General features: G+C 41.0%; 1 protein-coding gene across 1 annotated transcript; it reads right to left on the reverse strand.

Annotated features, from left to right (window-relative positions):
- Nucleotides 1-1299: 1299 nt before the first annotated feature.
- LOC118775639 (organic solute transporter subunit alpha-like) lies at nucleotides 1300-16660 on the reverse strand. Its single transcript, XM_036525647.1, has 8 exons — nucleotides 16390-16660; nucleotides 7491-7642; nucleotides 7024-7097; nucleotides 5967-6125; nucleotides 5340-5451; nucleotides 4383-4529; nucleotides 2429-2534; nucleotides 1300-1536 (listed from the first exon to the last, which is right to left on the reverse strand). Exons 1-8 carry the CDS (start codon nucleotides 16460-16462, stop codon nucleotides 1367-1369), a joined length of 993 nt encoding a protein of 330 aa, XP_036381540.1. The 5' UTR covers nucleotides 16463-16660; the 3' UTR covers nucleotides 1300-1366.
- Nucleotides 16661-24830: the final 8170 nt, after the last annotated feature.

A 24830-nucleotide genomic window follows, 5' to 3' on the forward strand; every position in this document is an offset into this window, starting at 1 on the left:
GGGCTGGAGCAGGGCATGCCTGGATCCCTTGCTCTTTGTCCCATCTTGAACAGTCCTAGTTTTATTACCTAGCACACACAGAAAATGGAGGGAGAATTCCTTTATCTCTGTAATGTGGTGCAGAGTCAGAAATGGTGAAGCTCAGACAAAAAAATTTCAAAAGCCATCTTCACTACAGAACTATCTGCCACTTGTTTGAGGACCTTTGATACTGTACATTTTTATATATACTTCAGATACTCCATATCTGTCAGGTGTACCAATTTCAACAATGGCCTTTTTGCATAACATCACAGGAGCTGAAACATACACTTCACAACAAAACCATACAGGTGACAGAAATTTGTTTAAAAATATGATATTTTATTATGAAATCACCAAATAGTCTCCGTGGCTGCTCTTAACCCAAACAGGTGTCATAAAAATACATTCTGACATCATGTTTTAAAATTGTATACATTTAGTGCAGCGCAGTTCCTCATATTAATATTCACAGACAACACAACTCATCTCTATCACAGATGAAATTCCATGGATGCATGGATTGCATGGATTTAAATCCCTAACACTGACCATATACAGTTTACATTTTGGTCTACAACCCAGGATAACTGTCCTGTGCATTCAAGTCAGCACATATATGAAGCAGTAAATATTTGATTTATTTCTGAAATTCTTTTCAAAAGTGCCAGAGCACAGATTCCATGGGATTTCAGTTAGCATCTTGGTAAAACCCATGTTACATTACATTCGTTTACATTACATGTTGAATGTGTTTCATAGAAACTGCATCTCAGTTGTAATTGAGTGATTTAATGAGATTAGTTCACATGCACCACAGTCTCTTGCACTGCCACCATAGTGTGTGTAGCTGTGCTAACTTTGCGGAGTCAGATGAGTGCAGACATAATGATCTCTGCAATGGCAGAGTTAGCCTACCACAGCACAGAGTCCCATTCAGCTATATCATCTGTCCTACTGGAGGAACCACCTCAGAGCTTTTGAAATCCCCCCAATGTGAGGGAAATCCATACCTGAATATATCTCACATGCCCGTCACTTCTGAAGTCTTACCACAACAGTATAATGTAACTGTTTCATATGAAGAAGGAAATGTCTTTGAGGGTTCTTTTAATACTCTTTAAAACTCTTTACCCAAACTTTAACTTTGTGACTCCGCATCACTGTGTTTTAATATACTTTTTGCACTGCTATAATACACATGCTCTGAAGACCATAATGACACAATATAATTGAATACATAAGTATACAAAATATAAAAAACATACTGTTGGCTATTTGAATTACTTTGGTTTGCCGTTTCTAGGGGTCAGAGAAACACACATACGCACGCACGCTCACACTCTCACGCCATGTTGTCCCCGTTCTCAGACTGCAGGATGATCTTTGCATTCTCGGCATTGTCATCCTCGTGGAGGTTGGCAGCGGGCAGCGGGTCATAGTGACGCCGGTATAACAGCCGGGTAACCAGTGTGATGATGAACATCTCCAGAATCAACAACTGCTGGCTCATTACTGTGGAGAAAGGTCACGAAGAGGGTCGTATGTCATGATGCAGACAGATCAAGCATAGGCTCAGAGGTCACCGCACAGAAAGGACACACGCTGACAGAGCTTACTGCAGAGAGCAAACCGACTTAGAGAGACACATAGGTCTGTAGTGGAGGAGTTATGGGCTCAAATGTCATTGCAGCTCACAGATGCATACTAGGAACTATGGACATACCAACACAGATCATATCAACTTCATCACACACAAGTAAGCCCCCTTGCAGAGAATTTTACCAGTAAAACTTTTCTAACAGATTACTGAGTGTATTATGCATTATGTAAAAACTCCCAAGAAGCACAGAGAAAGCTAAAGAAATTCCATTAGAACATTCCTGTCTGGATTAAACAGCTCACAACATGACCCCACAACCTCATGAACCAGCCATTAAGAATGGGTGTTAAGCAACCAATCACCGATAACAGTCTGTACCCAAAGAATGACATGCTAATGTGATCAGTGATAGACTGCACACCACATTATCTGAATTAGGGCCATTACTAAATTCCACAGATCATCCAGTCAGATCATACAATACATTTGGGATTTGACTCACACTGCTCTCCGGTCAATGCAAGTGTCATGTGTCATGTGTCTAGTTACAAGATGTCTCATAGTCAGGGGTTAATACAAGCCAGTACGTTCAGGTATGTCAAACAGTTAAGAAAAAGGCTATGGATCTGGAGGGACAGCTGCAGAGGAAATAAATTTGATGTTTGAATAATGTTGAGTAAAAATCATACAAAATCAACTAACATGCTGTTAAGCATATTTCTCTTTCAAAATATGGCAGTATGAAACGTACTCATTTTGATCCGTGACCTTCGAGTGACCTTAAGGAATGGGAGTGGCACTTACAGGATCCACGGGCCTGGGAGGAGAATGGCGGGGCGCAGGCGATGTCTCCATTCAAGGCCAGGATGTTAATGATAGCAGTCTGCAGCTGACTGAGGACCAGCACCAGCTAAGAAGACAGACACATGCCATTGTAACACTGAAAAATTCTGCCCCATGCCCTTTCATTAATTTCAATTTTCTAGATTAGGACTCAGGCTTAGGATTTTGGTAGGTAAACTGATTTTGGGTCAACTGATCAGCTAGTCGGGCACTTAACGCTCAAGACATACAAGGCATTATGGCAATTTGCTGTGTTTTTAATTTTTATAAGAAACAGAAATTTACACTGAGATTTTTCAGGAGGTGGAGAGCTGTATGAGGAGATATCGATCACATTACACATGTAAGGAGCATTCACATTCAGGGGTATATTTATGCACAGGAATACACATTCAATGGTATTGCAGTCAATGTTAAGTAAATGACCACTTCATTAAGACTCGTTATGCAATCACCTTTGGTAATTTTGCAGTCACTAAAGAAACACCTTATTGTTGCAGTCGGGACACAATGGACAGCACATTACATGACGACAAATGATTGTCATTAGAAAAACATATTGTAATGGCAAAATATGCAAATCAAGAGGAATAAAGTCCAAAAGATCATGCACAAATATGTTATGAATGCAGAGAGAAGAATATTAGAGTTTAAGAGAAAGATGGCATAATGTTCAGGGGTGCATGAATGCATAAAAACATGCACAAATATATCTTTAAATAAAAGGTAGGTGGAAGTAGACAGGTGTCCACCTGAAGAAATACTTTTATCAAGTCTTGAACAGGCTAATCTGTGCATATAGAACTCAACAAGCAAAAAGCATCCAATCAGCAAATCAGCATTGCTGATTTGGTTGTTTGAAATCTGATGGAATATATGAAGTCAAAGGTATTTCACCATTTTACACAAGTTATGGTATGACTTATTTGATAGCAATATTTCATGATCATTACTTTTATTGCACTTTATTGTTTATGGGTAGTTCATAGTAAATTTGATGAAGCTACTAACTGCACAAACACAGCTAAAATATTTGGAATTAATAATTATATGAATTGATAATTCTCTGTCATCTACCAGTGGAAAATCCATAAACTTCAAATGTCCATTTGAAAGCCTGCCTAAAGAGAACTAAACCACAGACTAAGAGACACACAGAAATAACACAATTAATTGTTAGAGAGAATCTTCCTGATGGTGAACTCAAAGAAACCGTGGGACTCTAAACATCTATTCCTGGATCCAACAACAATGACAATCACAGACCTGGGGCCTTTGGCCTGAACTAGAAAATACTGTTTATCTTTTATCGTGCAGGGATTGAGATTACCTAATGCTACAGCATAACTAGTTGGGAAGCCTGTCAAACTCAGATTCCAAACTCTTCATCTGATTGCTAAAATGTAGCAAAAAATCACAGCCACAAAGTTCCACAAAGCTGAGGATTGATATTTGCATTATGCCTTTACCTTTTAAACTTTCAACCCAAACTTGTACATTTGTACAACACACTATACATTATTTTGTATGTTGATACACAGATGTCAATCTATTTGTTGTTTGTCATTCTTGTCTGGTGGTAATGTATCAGCACTTGAATCAATAGTCTGGCACAAATTTCCCTCTGGGAACAATAAAGTTGATCTTAATTTAAATAAACAAAGAAACTGCATACAGGTATGTATCAAGAGTAAAGGTGCAAAATGACACTGTACCTGAAAAACAAATAGCAAAATTCACCGAATCATTTGATAAATCCTGTGGATATTTTGGCAAGCCTTTGCTACTTTTTTGCAGCCCAAAACAAATACAACAAATCTGGCCTTCATTGTGTATTCTGACTGGCTGAGGGCACATGTGGGTCACCTATCTGAAAGTAACGCCATTGGTTGAGAAGGAAACATGGTAAACTCACCTGGTACATGGCATACTTTGGGATGATCTTCTGGCTTCTTAAGGTGTTTCGTACATGCATGAACATGATGGCAACAGGCCAGAGCGCGATGATGGTCAGGACCCCCACGAACGGGTTGATCCAGATCGCAGTTCCAGTTATCTCCAGCTGCAGACAGAGACATGGAGCTTGTTTAATGGTAATACTGCTGTTATCACTTTAAAAATCTGTGTAGCTCTTAGGTACAACAGAATCAACTAAATATTTTACATTTACAGATAACATTAAATTTAGACAATGGTCTAAAAAAGCAATGGTAACAAAAAAAGGTTCTGAAAATAATATGTGCACAAATGTATATTACACACAGAAGCACATTGTAAGGGACTCTGTCTAGTTTGATGTGAATGGTACCACACCTTTGCTGACATTTCCCAGTGGGCAATTTTCACTTTGGACCAGGCAGAAAATGAATGAGATTCATGAAAAGTACAATATAAATGGCATCTATTTTTATTTCTTTATTATTATTACTTATATCAATCTGCTCAAAAACAATCCAAGTCACAATGACAAAATGTTGTGCAGGGTTACAGTCCATGTCATAGCTTACACAGAAGTTCCCTATATGCAGAGGTGCTCTTTGGGAAATGGAAGAGACACTAGGGGAAATATATCTGTGCCATAAGTACAACACATTATGGGAAATCTTGTTCTTTCGAATCAATGAGGCCAATACTGTTTCACAACACTGACTAATGAAATCCAGATTTCTAGACTCCCACATACATATTTAAATTGTGTTCTTCCTTGATGTTCCAGACAGTCCTTTATTCCTAACACCTGGATGTGGCCCAGATGTGCTTAAGCAAGCACTGAGTCTGTTAAGGGGAGATACGAAGAGGGGTGTATAAAATGGGAGTGAGACAAGGTGATACTCATATGGCAGCGGCTTAACGGTGATAGAGTGGTACTCACATCAGAGAGGTCAAAGTTCCCATTGGTCCACAACACAATGGACAGGATGGTGAAGACGGTTTTCAGCACAGCAAACTGGAGCGATCCAAGCTTCAACAGGAACAGTGTCCTCCTGGGGAAACATGTGTTTCATGTCATGTGTTAGGATGAGCATGACACCTCCACCAACCCGGACATGACTTCCAGCAATGCCCAGGACTTAAGTGTGGGTGTGTATGTGTGTGGCTGGGGGGTGGATGTTAGAAGGTTGCAAGGAGATATAGACAGTTTCATGTTCTGGGTGCAACTCCATTCCAAACCAGCCTGCATCATATTTTTCCTCAAGGAATTCTCTCGGTCCTGTGAGTGTGCACCATGCCGTAACGAGCTGTCGTTAATTCTGTTAAACAACAGCCCTGCTGACCTGAACCCCAGGGCACTGACCTTTCTTATCAGCCTCAGTCTGCATCTGCAGCACTTACTTACAAGAGACAGTCATCCCTCAACAACGCAAATGCACTCAGTCCTGCAGCACACTAATCATGACCACAGAGTCAGGGTGCAGACTGGCTAGTTGGTTATGCTGCCAGATGTCTTCGGTGCCATTCCGTAGTGACCTGGGTATGACCTGACCTGACCCCTACATACCGTGTGACGGGCACGTGAGGCAGGCAGGGGCAGCAGCAGCAGCAGGGCCCTGTGCTAATCCGGAATTGACCCTTCCCACAGCGCCTCAGAAACTCCTCATCTCCCCCACACTCCTGCAGCATCAGGATCAAGAACTTATACACCACGATGGCAAAGTATCTGCGATGGAGAGAGGAAAAGGAGGAAAAGATCAAAACACACAAAGGTACTCTCTGACACACCATAGTTTTCACAATACAAAACCACAAAGAAAGAATTTTATAGATTTGAATCAACCCAAGCACTTAATTAAGCAGCTCCACATGGTTTCCTGGTTCTTGAGTTTCCCCTCATTCATGTGAGACAGAGAAGAGCACATACATATGAAGATTCACATTCACCCCTCCAACAATAATACCACACTAAACACTCTAAATCCAGCGCAGTTTTGAAAGTAAGAGTTTCATAGCTAAAAACAATGCTTTTTGCTCAGAGAGAAAATGACCAGAGACAGGAGAATAGGAGTGTGTGTGTGTGTGTGTGTGTGTGTGTGTGTGTGTGTGTGTGTGTGTGTGTGTGTGTGTGTGTGTGTTAGTTGTGTAAAAGTGTGACAGGACAGAAAATATGTTTCTCACTTGAACTAAAGTTTCTTTGACTTTTAAGCATAATGTTTCAATTTCTAGGATTATTTTAATTTCTGCAGTAACAAAGTTCCTGTAAATTGATATACTTTGAATATGGAGCTGAGGACATGTTGACGGCAGTGAATACCAGATAACAGTGACTTTTGGTAGTGCTCTTAATGTACAAGCTAGCTAATTTGTTATAAATGTTAATAAACTTACATCTGGACAATAGTAAATTACATTAATCTGGTGAATTACCAAGAAGGATGGTGTAAAATTATTTTTCTTGACATAACTGAGAAAAAGAAACAATGTACTTTATATCTGGGCAGTGTTTCATGAGTTTTCAAGGACTTTCCACTTTCCACAACCTTCCACTACTTTACAGGATGAAAGAAATAATAGGGGGTTCCTTCCTCCCAGGGGGAACCCTGAGTGAGGAGGTGACTTACGAGGCCGAGGTCATGTCGGTGAACATTGTTGCCCTTGGAATCCACATCCCTAGACAGGACATGGTGGCAATGACCTGAGAAATGGGATGAGAATCTTATCCACACAGCAATAGTCACCACTATCCACTTGTAGAGATCTGATGGAGTGACAGCTTGGCTATAAAATCAAACACACAGAGGAACCCTTGGACCTGGACAGACAGCCACCAACCTGGACTGAAATCCTTTGAGCAAAGAGCCCTATCAGAAATACACTGCAGGAGAGTCTTGCAATTAGTCACTTCTGACAGTGTTTGAGCTCCCCATGTAAGTGGTCATTTCCATATTCTTAATAGTGTACAACCTAGATAATATACAATGCAGCACAATACAGCACCAATGTACTTTGCTACTTCATATTTACGGCACAGTCCAATTATATGTTATACTTTCTTAAGTATTAGAACTCTTATTACAACCGTACTTACTGGTGCTGCACCATTCACCCATATGATGGTGGTTTTCTTGGGAGATGGGACTTTCCTATAGATGTAGATACACTCTTCAATGTAAACCAGCAAGGACATAGCAGCCATGAGTGTCAGTACTGAATATAGAATGATCCCAAAAACGTCCATTTCTGTGGAGAGACAATACAACAATCAACCCCTTCCCTTCATCCACCTTAACTATGCTAAACCATTATTAATCAGCTTCACAAGGCAAAACCAGTTCCACCACCAGCTTCATGGCATAAAACCAGTACCAGAGCAAGAACAGCTCCATATATCAGCTTCACTAAGGCAAAACATCCAGCTCTACACTGGCTAAAGCTGCCTCCTTTAAGAACTTCACTAGGGCACAAAAACATTTGTAACCAGAGAAGGTTCAGCACCTTCAATGAACTTGTGACAAGGCAAAACCAGGAATTTAACAGTTCCACCCAGACAAAACACTGAAAAGGTGTCTGTTTTTGTCCAACTGTGTAGCATGCTCATCTCCCCTCATCTGGGAATTTTAGACCAATTTAAATGTTCCCCCATGCTAAAGGAGTATATCCTTTGTCCTGTAAGAGGAAATATCCTGTTACTGATAATGCCTGCCAGCCAAGTTTACCGGCGTTCAGTTTTGAGACTTCACCCCCAGGAGTTAACTTATAAACACTTTTTTTGTCTCCTGTGCTGGAGATCACATCTTTTCCCAGAGGTCATACAAGATATCAGGAAAGGGGTACCAGTTCACAAGACACAAACGCCACATGTCACATCAGCTACACAAAGGGGGGCGTGGACTGTAAAAAAAGGGCCTATTTTGCCACAGTGGTGTTTACACAATTGATCTTGGGATTCTAATTCTGCAGAAAACCCAGTTATTGAGAAAGATACAGTTCTTTACACAACTTGTGTGAAACTTGAAATACCTGAAAACCTACACACATTAAATTGCACTGGATATGTAGGTAAATTAGCAGTGACATAATTCCTGCTATTTGCATGCCAGGCAAGGAAGGACTGCAGATGTAGTCAGATCAGATGAACCCACACCACCTCTTAAGAGTCCCCATCAGGGGTTCAGCCTGAGCCAGAACAACAATATCACCTCCTGTTGGGCATAGTACTTTCAAACCCCCTGAAGTGAAACCCATATACAGGATGATTTAATTTAATCTTCTCCCTGGAAATTCAAACTATGTCTGTGAAGTCCATGTTTTTGCATTCCAAATTAATGAAAAAGCCATAAAAACTATTTAAGCATTTGACGAGACATGTCTTGCCTCACAAGAGAAAGTACAAAGGGACGTTCCAGGTTATGGTAAATGGAGAGAGCATGCAGTGGCAATTTGGCTGCAATGATGGAAAACTAACTGGGTCAGTGACAGAAAGTGGACAATTCCCAGAGTTTCTGAACTCCCCCAACAAGTAAAAAACCACCTCATAGGTGAGAAACCAACTATGTTATTAGATCAGGTTGTATGGCTTCAGTGGGTAGTGAAGGCTGCAGTGTTGAGCCAGGACTACCTCTCCTTTCTCCATTAATGTGAACAATATGCCTTCCATATTTCAATAGCGAATTCAATCCCCTGAGAATGACTCTGGCAGGTAATCTAAACCACTGTGCAACTCCTTCCATTTTGATAACATGGTCACAGTAGGATGGCATTTGGATTTCTGCTTGAATGCAAAAGAAACAGGCAAGCCTGGGCAAAGTTAGAGGGGAGAACAGTTGAAAAGAAGTACATTTTGAATACTTCTCAGATCAGTGCATTTATAGTCCAGTTGAGTTTATATAAGTTTATAACTTCTTTAATCGTTGTGTCAAAGCCATTGCTGCTGACGTAATCTTACCACATCATATTGCGACAAGAATGTAGAAGAATAATGTTTATGTGTTCTAAATTCTATGTTCAAAGGGAACTTCAGATATTCCTTGCAGACGGTTTTTACACATTTGTACTATTAGAAAACGATTGATAAATACTTTGCTACCGGTTCGTTATGACTTATTGGGTAGTAAGCAGTTAATTTCTGATCTGTGAGAAAAACAGAAGTCGTTTTTAAAAAGGAATTTCTTGTATATGTCAGGAGTTCCTCCCGACATGACCGCGCTGCACTCCCTGGGAGAGCGAGGGGGCTCGGGATGGAATAATTGGTAATTGACGGTGTTCGCTGCCTGGTGTGTGCTCCGCACCTGTTGCCTGTCTGTGTGTAATTTTCGCTGGGACTATTTAGGCAGGTGAGTGGGAGTAACACGCCAGAGACGCTAACGGAGGCTATCACACGGGATTTTAGCGTGGAGCCAGGTTTTTCGATTTCTTTTTTTTGAACGTGCCGGCACGGCTGAGTTTAGGGTTTATTTTGGTTTGCTGTTTTTTTTTCTTTGAGCTCTGGGAGTCGCGACCCAGAGCGGGTTTTGAGTTTTTGTTTAATTTCTTTCGGTTTTTGCTTTGGTGTGCGAGATGCGCGAGTGTGTTTGTGTGTTTTAGGCGGCTTCAGAAGAGCGGCGACCGAAGGGGCTCTAGCGGTGAATCCCTGAGGGAGCGGGGAAAACAACGCTTGGTTCCGGACGCAGCCGGGGCCGAAGGGAGCCCCCACCCCGTGGAAGCGCGTGCTGGGGAGGTGATCCCCTAGCTGGAAGGGAGGTGGCACCGCGAAACCTTGAGAGTGCGTGGGTCACCAGCACGGGGTGGAGAGGGAGGGCTGACCGGCTGCTGTTCTGTGTCTCCCTCAGTGCGATCCCGCGGAGCCGGCGGAGTTACTACCGGGGAGAAGACGTGGGTCGCCGCCGGAGCCGCCAGCCCCCGCAGGAGTGACGCGGGGGCCTTGTCTGGAGTTTATTTAATTTCTTTTTTTGTTTTTTTGGGACGTAGGCGAAGCCCGGCAGTGTGGCGCGGGCTGAGCTACGTCCCCCCCTTATATTTTCGTTTCATTTTTGTACGCGTGTGGTGTGCGTGCGTGTGAGGAGCCTCCCCCACAGCGGCAGCACTTCCCCCTCGACAGTGAGATTGAGTAGTCTTCTCTCTCCCGGCGTCCAAGTGGGCGGGGACGCCAGATCACGGGTGTGTGCAGTGAGGCTAAGTGTGTGTGTGGGGATTCTGTTTTTTCTTTTTCTTTTCTTCTTTTGGTGTGAGCGGCTGGGTAGCGTTCCCGCCTGTTTGTAGCCGGGGAGGGCAGACAGGGGTGGATAGAAGGATAGGGGGAAGGGCTTCGCTGGGAGAGGGATAGCGGCGTCTCAGATTTTATGAATTGCCTTGTTAAATTTTGTGTTTTTTTTTTTTAAAAATAAAGAGTTGCTCCTACTCACCTTGTCCTGGCATTCTTGTGGCGGGCGGATCCCTAGGAGGGCGAACTACCTGGGCATAGTGTCACTCCTGACAGTGGTACTAAATGAAGAGCCATTTGGGAGCCGAATGTGCCGGCTCTTATTGCTGAGCTGAGCCAAATGATCCGGCTCACTAAAAAGAGCCGGAATTCCCATCACTAAAACTCAATAACGGTTAGTTCCGACCGCTTGTTTCTATTGGTCAGTCTCAGTCTTGACAATATTCATCATCAGTCAAGCATCAAACGCAGCGAACTTGCGGTCTTCTGCGAGGCACGCCGCACTGTTACAAAGTCCTGGGCGTACGTGACAGGCAGCGCAACCCTCTATGCGAACGGCTTTATATGGTCACGTTATGCTCGTAGGTCAGAAATGACGGCATTAAGACAAGAATACTAGAAAGGTGTTTTTTTTTTTTTTTTTTTTTTGTTTTACTCAGCAAGCATGGTCATCCCAACATGGTAGCACAACCGGTCGCAAGCATGTCATATCGCTCGTGCGACAGTTAAGGTCGCACGGACCTCATGTCACAACTGCAACATGTTAAAGCTGACTTTACACGAAATTTACTGTTGGCGGTTGTTTCGTTTTTATTTTACTAATGAAATGGCTCCATGGTATACCATAAATTTACTTCACAAATTTTCTAAAACCGTAGTTTTTAAAAGGGATATTTTGCAAGCCTTGATCAAACAAATTCAGTTTCATTGAATTTACTAAAAGGATGTTAGTATTGATGTATGGATGCTTTAAGGGAGATGTGTTTATTTGAAAGGAGGACGTTTATATTATATTATATTATATTTTTTTAATGTAATATATCAACAACTTCAGTTAATATGTCTAACTGTGGTTAAAATCAAAAACTAACATCTGTTGGCAATGCTTATGATGTTTGCTGGCAATAACTTATTTCTACCATGTAACACGCTTAATCGTACCACGTCAAGCTCTGCTTTTCTCTATCAAAAATTTTCCACCACAATGTCCTAGGCCAGCATTTATGCTTTTGTGGCACGAAATGCAGAATGCGCTATACTATCATCATTCCGTGCCATCGAATGTTCATTTTGTTCACTTAACTGTTTTGCTATATTAGGCCTACTGAAAGTATGATCTGCACGAAAGGGATTTAGCACAATATATTCCGTGACTCTGCAGTTACAAAAGGCATTCCGTCCACAAAAGCAAAGGCTGCTTGAACTTTCTTAGACATCAGTGTTTTGCTTAAGTACAAAATTAATTACGTCCATAGGCTATATTACTGAAGGTATGATGTGCACGGAAGGACTTTGGTCCAATACATTCCGTAGGTTTAGGAATTCATTCAGTTTACGGAATGAATTATGTGTCACGAAATCGCACAGGAATAATTCCGTACACTAAACCAAAAGCTGGTTGATCTTTTGTTACATTCATTTGGTCACTTACTAAATGCCGAAATAACAGGCCAAAATGATGACGTCACGTCACAGACATTCGAAGCTTCGTTCGAAAAATGTTTGCTAAAATTCAAATGCATTCGATACAGCCCTACTTAAAAGTAAGTAGTACTATTTACTGTTTTTTTTTTAACCTTTATTTTACTAGGTAATGCCATTGGGAACCAATAGAAATAGGACAGTAACAAAGGAATTGAACAATCAGACAAGATGGACACAAGAGTGTACAGGACAAATCAACACATACAAATTTTAGTTAAATAACTTTGACTTCATATATAACAGGAGGAAGTGAGATAAAATTGTTTAATTTCAAATTCGCTTTTAACTTGGGCAAGTAATTAGCTGTTGCAAAGTGAAATCATCAAAAACCTGAGAAATGAATTCATGTCTGAAATGAAAGGAGCCAAACGATGCAAAATACAAAGTAAAGGTCTACAGGAGCACCACTGTGGCCTAGTGATTTGCCCCTACATTTCAGGTAATGTATCCGTGAAGTTGATTAAATTGTCAAGGGCACCCAATTTATTCTGTTCAATAAGGGAAACTGTTTGTGACATATAAATTTTTACCTCCATAAAATGCACAGGTTGATGAATTTTATGGAGGTGAAATTACTTACCACCAAAAACCTGCTAATGTGATGCACTTGAGCTCATATTATCATGGCTAAAGGAGAAACGCAACATACCTTGCTGATAAAGGTGGTTTACCCAACAGACATTTATGAATTAGCAACAGTGAGATATACTATGAGATGTATTTGATATGTACCAATGTACTGAATAGCCTAATTATCATGTCCCTGTTTCATAAAAATGAGCTTCATTCTTTGCTCTAGAATGTAACTTTGTACCATTACAATGAGTGTGAGTTCCAGGATGAAAAAGCTGTGAAATGGTTCAGATTCTGCACAATTGGAAATGGAGAGAGAAAACAATGGATAACTACACACAACAATCAGTCTTTGTTCAACATAAGGGGCCCTCCAAGAATACAAGCACATAAAAACATAAAAGAACCCTCCAGAGTTCTCAAGCAGCAAATACATATTGCATACTGGGTGTTTGTGGTTTGACAACATATTTAGACATCTATTTCCACAGCACGTAGACTATGATGAAAGTGTGCATTTCTCTTTCGATTATGATGTTTCTGAGAAATTCACTAACCACACCAGAAAAGAGCGGTCACATCTACGGTCACACAAAGGAGTAAGAAGTTGGTGGTGATCTGAGAGAAAATGATACCTCACGTTCCTCACGTCCTCCTTTCAAATAAACACATCTCCCTTAAAGCATCCATACATCAATACTAACATCCTTTTAGTAAATTCAATGAAACTGAATTTGTTTGATCAAGGCTTGCAAAATATCCCTTTTAAAAACTACGGTTTTAGAAAATTTGTGAAGTAAATTTATGGTATACCATGGAGCCATTTCATTAGTAAAATAAAAACGAAACAACCGCCAACAGTAAATTTCGTGTAAAGTCAGCTTTAACATGTTGCAGTTGTGACATGAGGTCCGTGCGACCTTAACTGTCGCACGAGCGATATGACATGCTTGCGACCGGTTGTGCTACCATGTTGGGATGACCATGCTTGCTGAGTAAAAAAAAAAAAAAAAAAAAAAAAAAAAAACACCTTTCTAGTATTCTTGTCTTAATGCCGTCATTTCTGACCTACGAGCATAACGTGACCATATAAAGCCGTTCGCATAGAGGGTTGCGCTGCCTGTCACTTACGCCCAGGACTTTGTAACAGTGCGGCGTGCCTCGCAGAAGACCGCAAGTTCGCTGCGTTTGATGCTTGACTGATGATGAATATTGTCAAGACTGAGACTGACCAATAGAAACAAGCGGTCGGAACTAACCGTTATTGAGTTTTAGTGATGGGAATTCCGGCTCTTTTTAGTGAGCCGGATCATTTGGCTCAGCTCAGCAATAAGAGCCGGCACATTCGGCTCCCAAATGGCTCTTCATTTAGTACCACTGTCAGGAGTGACACTATGCCCAGGTAGTTCGCCCTCCTAGGGATCCGCCCGCCACAAGAATGCCAGGACAAGGTGAGTAGGAGCAACTCTTTATTCTTTTAAAAAAAAAAAACACAAAATTTAACAAGGCAATTCATAAAATCTGAGACGCCGCTATCCCTCTCCCAGCGAAGCCCTTCCCCCTATCCTTCTATCCACCCCTGTCTGCCCTCCCCGGCTACAAACAGGCGGGAACGCTACCCAGCCGCTCACACCAAAAGAAGAAAAGAAAAAGAAAAAACAGAATCCCCACACACACACTTAGCCTCACTGCACACACCCGTGATCTGGCGTCCCCGCCCACTTGGACGCCGGGAGAGAGAAGACTACTCAATCTCACTGTCGAGGGGGAAGTGCTGCCGCTGTGGGGGAGGCTCCTCACACGCACGCACGCACACCACACGCGTACAAAAATGAAACGAAAATATAAGGGGGGGACGTAGCTCAGCCCGCGCCACACTGCCGGGCTTCGCCTACGTCCCAAAAAAACAAAAAAAGAAATTAAATAAACTCCAGACAAGGCCCCCGCGTCACTCCTGCGGGGGCTGGCGGCTCCGGCGGCGACCCACGTCTTCTCCCCGGTAGTAACTCCGCCGGCTCCGCGGGATCGCACTGAGGGAGACACAGAACAGCAGCCGGTCAGCCCTCCCTCTCCACCCCGTGCTGGTGACCCACGCACTCTCTCAAGGTTTCGCGGTGCCACCTCCCTTCCAGCTAGGGGATCACCTCCCCAGCACGCGCTTCCACGGGGTGGGGGCTCCCTTCGGCCCCGGCTGCGTCCGGAACCAAGCGTTGTTTTCCCCGCTCCCTCAGGGATTCACCGCTAGAGCCCCTTCGGTCGCCGCTCTTCTGAAGCCGCCTAAAACACACAAACACACTCGCGCATCTCGCACACCAAAGCAAAAACCGAAAGAAATTAAACAAAAACTCAAAACCCGCTCTGGGTCGCGACTCCCAGAGCTCAAAGAAAAAAAAACAGCAAACCAAAATAAACCCTAAACTCAGCCGTGCCGGCACGTTCAAAAAAAAGAAATCGAAAAACCTGGCTCCACGCTAAAATCCCGTGTGATAGCCTCCGTTAGCGTCTCTGGCGTGTTACTCCCACTCACCTGCCTAAATAGTCCCAGCGAAAATTACACACAGACAGGCAACAGGTGCGGAGCACACACCAGGCAGCGAACACCGTCAATTACCAATTATTCCATCCCGAGCCCCCTCGCTCTCCCAGGGAGTGCAGCGCGGTCATGTCGGGAGGAACTCCTGACATATACTCAGATATGCCAAATTCTGAGAATGCCGAAGACATAAAACAAAATAGCTGACCATAAAAAAAAAACATCAACGACATCCACAAAGTAATTTACAATGTACTTTTAAACGTAGGCTACACACCCTGTCACGCATTAAAACATCTTGTCTTAGACCTGAGGTAAAGATGTGTAACAGCAGTATCCTACCTGAATTTGTGTTCTATCTGTAATAAATTAATAGGTAACAAATGTATCCGCATGAAAAACACGCAGTTTACGCTGACTAAATCTGACATCTACAGTACATTAAATCTTGGAAAAAGCTCAAATATATGGATATGAATTCGTCCAATTTTCTTCATAGATGATTCATTGGTTCGTGTGCCCCTCTGTATGACACTGAGGTAAAGGTGTGCTATATTAACACACTACATTAGACATTCATTACATGACTGTTACACAAAAAACGTTTAGCCGTCCCAACATGGATACATAAGCTACAACAATTAGTAATCATTGGTCTATCGTCTTAATTGAGTTCACTCTTAACGGCTGACATTTTCTCCATTTAGCGCTCTCGAGAACTGGTAATTTTTTACACATGCTTCTGTAGTGCCGGTTTATTCATAACTTCTCAAGAGAGCCCGTTTCTCAGCAGGATAAAAGACTGAGGAAAACTAAAAAGATCTCTCTCTCCCTTCCCCCTCTGCATTATGGTGAACAGGTGTAATAGTAATGTGCCTTCCTTCTCATCCAGTATGGATAGTCTAAAGTACATTAACAACTGCAGCTTTAGCGACAGGTATCAGAATATGAAAAGATAAAGGAATATGGGTTACTCACGGTTTATGATATCAATGGCCAATGGAGGTTCCTGTAAACAACTCGGGTCAATAGTGCTATTGGAGTCGTCCATTCTGATATGCGGGTATTAAGTTCCGTGCAGTACTGAAGAAACAGAACAAATCCACTAAACTACAACGGCTTGTAGATCTATTTCCAGAGTGGTAAATCTGTGAGGCTAAACTCCGACCAGGATCATTCAAATTTTAAGACTTCTTCACTCACCAGCGACATCTAATCTGCCACAATCAGGAAGCTAAATCTGATATGATGTGTGCCTCTTATTTGCATATCTATGCATAGGCCCTCCCATGCCACGATACATTTGAGTCCTTGACAAATCGCAAAGTTAGTTAATGTGCAATCATGCAAATTACGCCTGGAAAACAGCTACGCGTGGCTGCGATGTGGTCAGCAAAGTGCCTTAGTGTGAACTTAGCGTCTGCGTCACTCTGGTGCCGTCAGAAAAAAAAAAAAAAAAAAAAAAATCAAGAGACATACGAGAAATTTCTTTCTGTTATGCTTCTTACTGATTAAACTAAATCAGGATCCATGTTGTTTTCATTTTGGTACTACACTTGGTTAAGAAGACGCTGCACATTTTAAAGGGACTTTAATAGACAAAGGACTGGTTTGAAGATAGTATTGCCAAAGGGTAGATCAGGCAGGCTACCTAAAGAATTTCCACCACATGATTGCACGTTTCCTTGGCAACGATTGTAATACGATGGTCGTGTGATTCATGGCCAAGTTGTCTTAACTCTTAGTCTACTTCAGCGTACTTTGAGAGGAGAGCAATTTGCCTGAATGACTCTATAAAGCACGCGTAAAATTACCAACAGGACAGTATAAGACATTTCCTAAAGGAGAGTGTATAATAATAAAAAAAATAACCTACTCCCATGCCTTTTTGTTAATCTCCTATAACAGCTGTTAACAAGTATAAAATTGGTTATCTTTAGTTAGATTCATAGAAAGCAGTTTCTGTCAGAAGAGACTACTTCTACACCCAGAAGAACTGTTTCCAGGTGAACAGGTGGATGCTGTCAAGGGAGGTCCCTGATAAGACCAAATGTTTGTTTGAAATCAAAGCAAGCACTGATCATCATTACACAACCTCTTCCTACAGGCATTCTCCAAACTTAGAAAGATTGTATTAAGTAATGTAACATGTGATTCAAGCACAGAGAGGAGGGAGGGCTAGACAGAGAGACTGAATTTTTCTCCCTTTGCTTCTGTTCTACTATCTCCATCTCTTTCCAAACACCACCCACTCAGCTATTCTTGCCTAGAAACATAGATTTTCAACTGATGAAACACTGAAATCGGTTGAGACCAAATAATTACACTACTAAGGTGCTCTTTGCATTCAGTATGCAGTAATCCAACCAATTTGCAATATGTTTTCCCCAATTTTCTAGTTAATGCATTCTCACAGATGTGCCACAACATGCAGAGACATTTCTTTTTCTGCTCTGTTCATTTACAAAAAGGGTCGTGCAAAGCCTCCCAGCTCCTCGTCCAACAAAGGAAAAACAAAGCAGATGCTCCCTTTTCCATTCCAGCTGGTCAGGGCACACTGAGTATCAGGCTAATAATGAGCCCCAGTGATCGTGCCTTTCCTTTCCCAACACATCTGAGAGATGGTGTAGACACCACATAAACAAAAGCTATGCCAACAGTTAACTCATTTGTACCATTCATAAAAGTTCACATTCTTTTAACACAATGCCTTTGAGAACAGTGCCTAACATGGAACAGACTGCAGAAATCATTTTTACCAACAAGATCTCACAAGTTCTTTAAATATTTAACTTCGTTTTGAATATTGCCAGCAGTCCTTGACAAAATATATTGTTTATTCATTTATTCATTTGGAATACATACAAGAGTTGTTAAAGAACTTAGGGTAAGATTTAATTAATGGTTGTTTGTGAGTGGCTTTAAAAATTATGTGGAATTTACTAACTAGTTAGAATGAGTCAGATTCTGAAAATTGTTCCCCTTGATTCAGATGACAATGACAATAGAGGTCTTGCTGCATACAACAATAAATAATAGTGGTGTGATACTATATAGGAATTTGATTTGCTTATTGTGGTAAACATGATGTCTCTTCACTAAAGATTACTAAAGTCACCAAGACTGATTAAGCAAAGCAAGTAATCATACTCACACAATCTAATGAGTCCTTATATTGCTTGTATGTTTTACATAATTAATCCTAGTAAACTCATTAATGTGCAGAGTGTGGCTACATTGAAAATGGCCTTTTTTCAATATCCTTAAGAAACTTTTGTCTTAATACCTTTAGTCACATTAAAAGGGGGCTGAGGGGAAAGCTTAATTCGGCATATTTTTAAAATGTCAATAAAATGGATCACAGAGACTGTTTTGCATTCTGTTCTACAAACAGAAGAGGGAACTGAAGGAAAATAGGAAAATCTGGATTTCACACTGAGACTAGAACATGCTTCTTCTCACTGGGTTAAAAACAGAAGAAATCATTTGATGGAATAGGTTGGCGGAGTGAGAGACTCCGGAATCCCCCAAGACTGAACAGTGATAGATTGACTATGGGTGGTAAGCAAGTGACGAACTATGATTCGCTGAATGCCCTGTACTTGCAAAACTTTGTCATGTTCTGAATAGACACTCTATCAATAAGAAAAAACCACCATCAACGGTGAGAAAGAAAATTCCACTCTGTAATGCAGCTCTAAACTTTATCTATCTGTTGAGGTGCACGGCACGGAGGTCATTGACCCTGAAACTCCACAGAGTGTCCTTCAAGAAGACACTGTCACTCTATACATCCCTTTTCCTGAGGTGATCAAGGTGTCCTTAGCCTCCTCTGCCGCTGGAACCACACAGAGATAACCATCATATTCTCACCATGTCAGGTTCTGACGTTGCAAAATGATTCCTCATAAGCAAACACAGTGTCATTAAATTACAATGTGTGACAAAGGTGAAGGCTGCAGCTGTCTTGGCTGAGACACTCCGTTCCCTGAGCAGGGTGGGTTTGTGAATGAGTAGCATTTACTGCCAAGAGGCTATATACCCTCTACATGCAAACCCCTGTGCTCATGTCTCACGATTTCATGAGGAGGCTACTCTTTTGAGGTGCTTGCCTGGTCAATTTAGCTGTTAATGTACAACACAACATACACCTTAGGAATGAGCAGGGGAGGCAGTTTTCTTTTTTATCATCAGGGTAATACAACACCCGTTTTAGCAAGCATTAACATAATCTGTATATTCTGGTGCACAGGTATTATTCCTGGGTATTGTAAGGGACAATTATGAGGAAAGAAATCAATTGATCAATCAATCAATCAATCAATCAATCAATTTATTGACCAATTTATTTATGGTGTCAGAGTAAATTATGAGTCAAATCACTGTCTGGCATTTGCTTCTCTTTCAGGGGTAACAGAAACTGTTCATTGTGCTGGAAGAATGCCCACTGAGGCTGGCACCACGAGAGCAAAGGTTTCATTCTTTCTCTCTCTTACACACACACGTACACACACCATCAGTTGGCTGCAGTTGGCAGCAGACACAACACACATTCATCCACACATATTAGTCACTCACACGCAGCAAAAGACAACATTGGAGGACATAAATTCTGGGTAATCTTTACCCTTGCGACGTGTCCAGATTAGTTTTATCTTCCATGAGGCCTACCTTCAGTCATTTTGAGGAAAAGGTAAATACAAAATTTAGGTGCCGAAGTTACTTGTTGGCCTTAGCAGAAGGTTGGACCAGAAACTTTTATGGGGGAGACAAAAAGGCTAGTGGCCAGGAACTGTGAAAGCACGCTGCACTACAGTCCAGGTCTTTCTACAGGTCTACAGGCTAGACTCCCATCCATCCAAAGATCAATGACCATGGAATGCAGACCATCTCAGGACCAATGAGTAATCCATGTGGCTGGTACGTTTTTCTAAGAAATACTCAATAAAGCCATCTATTCTGGACCGTACTGTCAAAATGGACTGTTCTCACTGTCTTCAGGTTCACCAGTTCCCATGTAACACAATGTTCACATACTTTGTCTGTTACCTAATGGGTTATTTAGTGTTGGATTAAAGTGTTGTTTATTGTTGTGCTAAAGTACAAGAATTATGGAGTAGACTGCATATGTTGTAACAGAATTGTTTGGTGCTGAGATAAAATTGTCATGTTTGAAGAAAAGCACTTTCATTCAGTATAGAGGTATTTTATAGTTATTATATCAGATTCTTCTGAGGTGATTTGGAATAATAGCTGAGAACTGCTTGCATTGAAATGCTACAGAAACAAACCGAATGTAATTCAGAGTCTAAATGCTTGCTTTCCCATTATTCCCAGTTATATCAGTCTCAGGATGTATGATTTATGAACTGTGATAGCTACTGGTGTTGCAGCAGCTTTTGTCAATGCAAAATTATTTTTAATAAAAAAAATGGCCTCTGTATGTAATCGTACCCATGATAAACTATTTTTTTTCCTGTAAATGAATGGAAATAAGTAAATATAATATTAAAAGTAATGCACGGCCACAGAGCAACAGCACATTTTGCAAGTAACTGGTATTGCATATTAAAAACACAAACAAATAATCTTATTTATCCACACCCTGCAATACTCTCAAAATGAAAAATTCCAGATGTAATCCTATGTCCTATCGTCTTGTAGTTAAATCTTCTACATAGAATCCAGTTTCCATTGTCTTGAAGTTAGTAGATCGTTTTGAATTTTAAGCTTCCAATACCTGTGTTGACAGCGGGTTGACCCGCTGTCACTTCCTTTGTGAAACACAGCAGTGAATGCTTTACTTTGGAGCTGCTTTAGGCTTGTTTTGTTCCCGGTGTCCTTCTCAAAAGTGTGGGACAGACTGCAATGTACACCAGGACATTTTGGCTAACTACCTTATTCTACTGGCTAAATGGCTAAAACGTTTGCCTGTGACAATCACACAGCTCAAACAATGTTGGAGTAGGTCAATGGGTGAATCCGAAGTTTGTGATGTACTCCTACCCAAATGGGGTAGAAACTGCCAAGCAACGAGAGCAAATAATTGTGCTGCATAATTGTGCTGAACTGAAACTGTAGTGCAGAGACAGTGGAACATTTTTGTGACAATCACTAGTTGGTGTGTAAGGCATGTAAAAGGGTCTAACTAGGTAAAAGTGACGCTATTCCGTCATGCTATTCCAAAGCACACATCCAAGACTACAAAAAGGAAAAGTCAACACAAACTCAATATTCTGCATTGGTCGCTGCAATCTTCAGTCCTCTGTTCAACACAACTTTTGAGTGGTTTGAACTGAAGACACAAGTTGACAAGAAAAAAAAAACTTTAAAAAAAAATTTCAAGGATCTGTATACATTCTGCTGGAAAATGACTGAAACAAACAATAATCTAGAGGAAACTTGTGAGTGTCAACAGTCTGTAACTGTTTTCTGAATAACATGCAATTATAAAACATATGCTGTTACATACGCTGTTACTTTGTGTATTGGCATGCAGTGCATGTCAGTTCATCTAATCCTTCCATTTAATTAAGGGTATGAACACATCTGGAAGCCAGTGTATCAGTGAGACAGGTTAAGCTTCACATTTATACGTGTGATAAACCCTAGTGAGCCAGCACACTTTGACATCTGGCCTTAAGGGCATTTTAAAATGGAGGAGAATGATCCAAAAAACACTTATTAAAACAGCAAATTCAGACCAGAGACCAAAAATCAATATTTATTGTTACGTCTCAACATTCATATATGTATACTTTACCTACAAAATATGACCATTAAAATGAATTAGACAAAAATATGTGCAAACTGTAATTTCCTTTTTACTTGAACTTGGTTTAAACATTACATTGGAAAACAAAAACAATTGCAGCTGCAGTATGAGCAGAGTTCAAAGACGCTTATGGTATACCGTACATGCAAAAAAATGGGTTCATTTAAAAAAAGCTTACACAAAGATTACAAAAACAACATAGTAAAATGGTCCAAGATTTTCTTCTTGAGAGATATGTTTATGGCTGTAGTTATATTTCGATGGCATATGATCAAAAATTATGACACAATAATTAGAAAAATTCTTAGAGGTTAAGAAAATGTTAAAAGGAGTGCAGTTACCTGGGAGAAAAATATGGCTGTTTTCAAACAACAGGACAAGATCTCAACAGCATCAGAGTTACCGATGAGTATAGAATGTACAGTACAGATCGTCATGTATATCAGAAACAGCAGCTCTCCCAAAATGATGCAGTTTACAAATGAGAGAAGTATTAAAAAATCCACAAGAGTCAATGCAGAATTAAAAGCTTGTCATGATGCCACTAGGTCCAGTTTTTTTTTCTTTTAAATAAAGAAATGCATACATGACAGAATTGAGCACTCATAGTCATGGTTTGGAGGTGGCGTTGCTACAACTGACTGTAATCCTTCTTCTCTGTCTCCCTCTCTCACTCTTCTCCAATCTTATGTAGGAAGGAGCAGCTGCTGCTTTGGGAGATGTTTGTGCTCTTTTTCACAATTTTTGACAGAAAAATGCAAATGCGGAGCTCGAGCGAGGCTTCCTTCTGCAGATACGGACACCTTCTCTACAGAAATCTGTACAATACACAGAGTTCAATACTGGGACACAGGACACATAATACATTGCAGAATTCTCTTAATCAATTACAGATAAGCATACATCAACACATTTTCCCTTTTCCAATGACTACAATTCAAGCTTTGAACTTTATATCATTGTTGGGTTGAAAGATATTTAACTTCAGTCCCCGCTTGCAAATGAACAATAAATCAAACACAGGTGTCCTCTGTTGAAAGCTTTTCATCTGATATGGTGGTCTACCAGATGTGCCATTTGTAACAAATTATTCTTTGACCCTGACCAAGTTTACGTACAAAGCTTTCTGATAGAATCTGGTATGTAAAATGAAATCTCAGCATTTCAGAGCAGAGATAAGGAAGCAACTAATACAGCAGAATGTTTGCCGGCGGGTGGGGGGTTGTCCAATACATTTACACAGCAGAGTTGGCACTACACACACTTCTGTGGGAGACCACAGGTAAACAGGTCCTTCATATGGGGTGTTTATATTCGGCCTCTTTAAAACTGACAACGTCTTCCAACGGATACATTATAGAGCCACATCTTTAAAGAGCAGTGCATTTTCTGGGAATAAGGACACAAGGAGACCAAAACGGAGGGTAATGTTAACAATAATGCAAAGTATTTGTATTCTGTAGTAGGTTGGCTATCGTGTGTCCCAACCCAGAACTGGACAAAAAAATTTACTACAGATGTGTATCAGAGTACCTGAAAGCTGTGCTCATGCATATGTTAATGCTGTGTGTGGAACAGCTACAGGTATGGCTTATAATAACTGTGCAGATGGAGTAATCAAACAGCATCTGAATGAATGTAAACACAAGTTCTCCTACCCTTTAATATCACTATCAAAACCCAATGATTTTACCCACCCTTTTAGGGTACCATTACCCCCCTGTGGCTACACTATCCCTCCCTGCCACACAATGGCAATGAACCCTATATCCCCTAGCCCCACAAAGGGGTTTCATCCTGCCTGGCCCCTCAGAGAGTAGGCCAAGCAGAGCCCCGAGGCACAGCCTGCAGATTCACAGTCCTGTAAACATCCAAAGTGAGGACTATTCCAGTTTCATCTCCATACTGAACTGATGGGCTACAAATGTTTTGCAGGACTATACTGAAGAGAAGTAAAACTTAGTGTGTAATTTACACCCTGTCCACACTGAGGGCAGTGAAACCAAGTACCAGAAAACACAGAAGGCACAAAGCGGGTCCAAAACGTTTGCTCCAAGATGACTAGACGTTCCAACGGTGGATTTTGAGGGAGGCGGGGAGGGATCTACCTCAACACACAATCGAAACCAACTGAAAATATTTGTAAGCCATGGATTTATCTAAAACAAAGCTTGTATCCAACAGAAAAATTCTAGATACTTCTTCTTTTACTAGAATTCTTAGACTATACTTCAGGACTGAGACATATATGAAGAGTCCCCACAGAGTTTAATTAAAGTGCAAAAAAAAGTAAAAAAAAGTGTGCTGTGACAACTTGAGACCACGACCCCCCTTCTCTCCCATGAGCCTGAAGTTCCCTTTGAGTATGCCACTGAATACACATCCCTTTAGTCAAGCTGTCTTTTACTTTGTTCACAACAGTATGACAGTATGACAGAGCTGTGTACTTTTGATTTTTTTGATTTTTGTTGAAATATATTTAGGGAAATGTTACATTTTCTGCAGACATTACAACACAATAGTTAGGTCTTTTTAACGTGCTAATAAATCAATCAATTATTCAGTATTTTGTGTTGTCTTTTCATAAAACCAGGCATTACAATACAGGTTGTGAAACAAGCACAGCCTTTAATAGTCCCTACCA

Source organism: Megalops cyprinoides, chromosome 3 (assembly GCF_013368585.1).
Source record: "Megalops cyprinoides isolate fMegCyp1 chromosome 3, fMegCyp1.pri, whole genome shotgun sequence".
NCBI classification, from domain to species: Eukaryota; Metazoa; Chordata; class Actinopteri; order Elopiformes; family Megalopidae; genus Megalops; species Megalops cyprinoides.

Bases quoted from the DNA above. Each gene is read 5' to 3' on its own strand.
- LOC118775639 (XM_036525647.1), bottom strand. From the start codon at position 16,462: ATGGACGACTCCAATAGCACTATTGACCCGAGTTGTTTACAGGAACCT. The intron at 5,452-5,966 runs GTATGTAGGGGT...ATGTTTCCCCAG, and splicing joins CCTCACGTGCCCGTCACACG to GAGGACACTGTTCCTGTTGA. The intron at 1,537-2,428 runs GTAAGTGCCACT...CTTTCTCCACAG, and splicing joins CTCCCAGGCCCGTGGATCCT to TAATGAGCCAGCAGTTGTTG.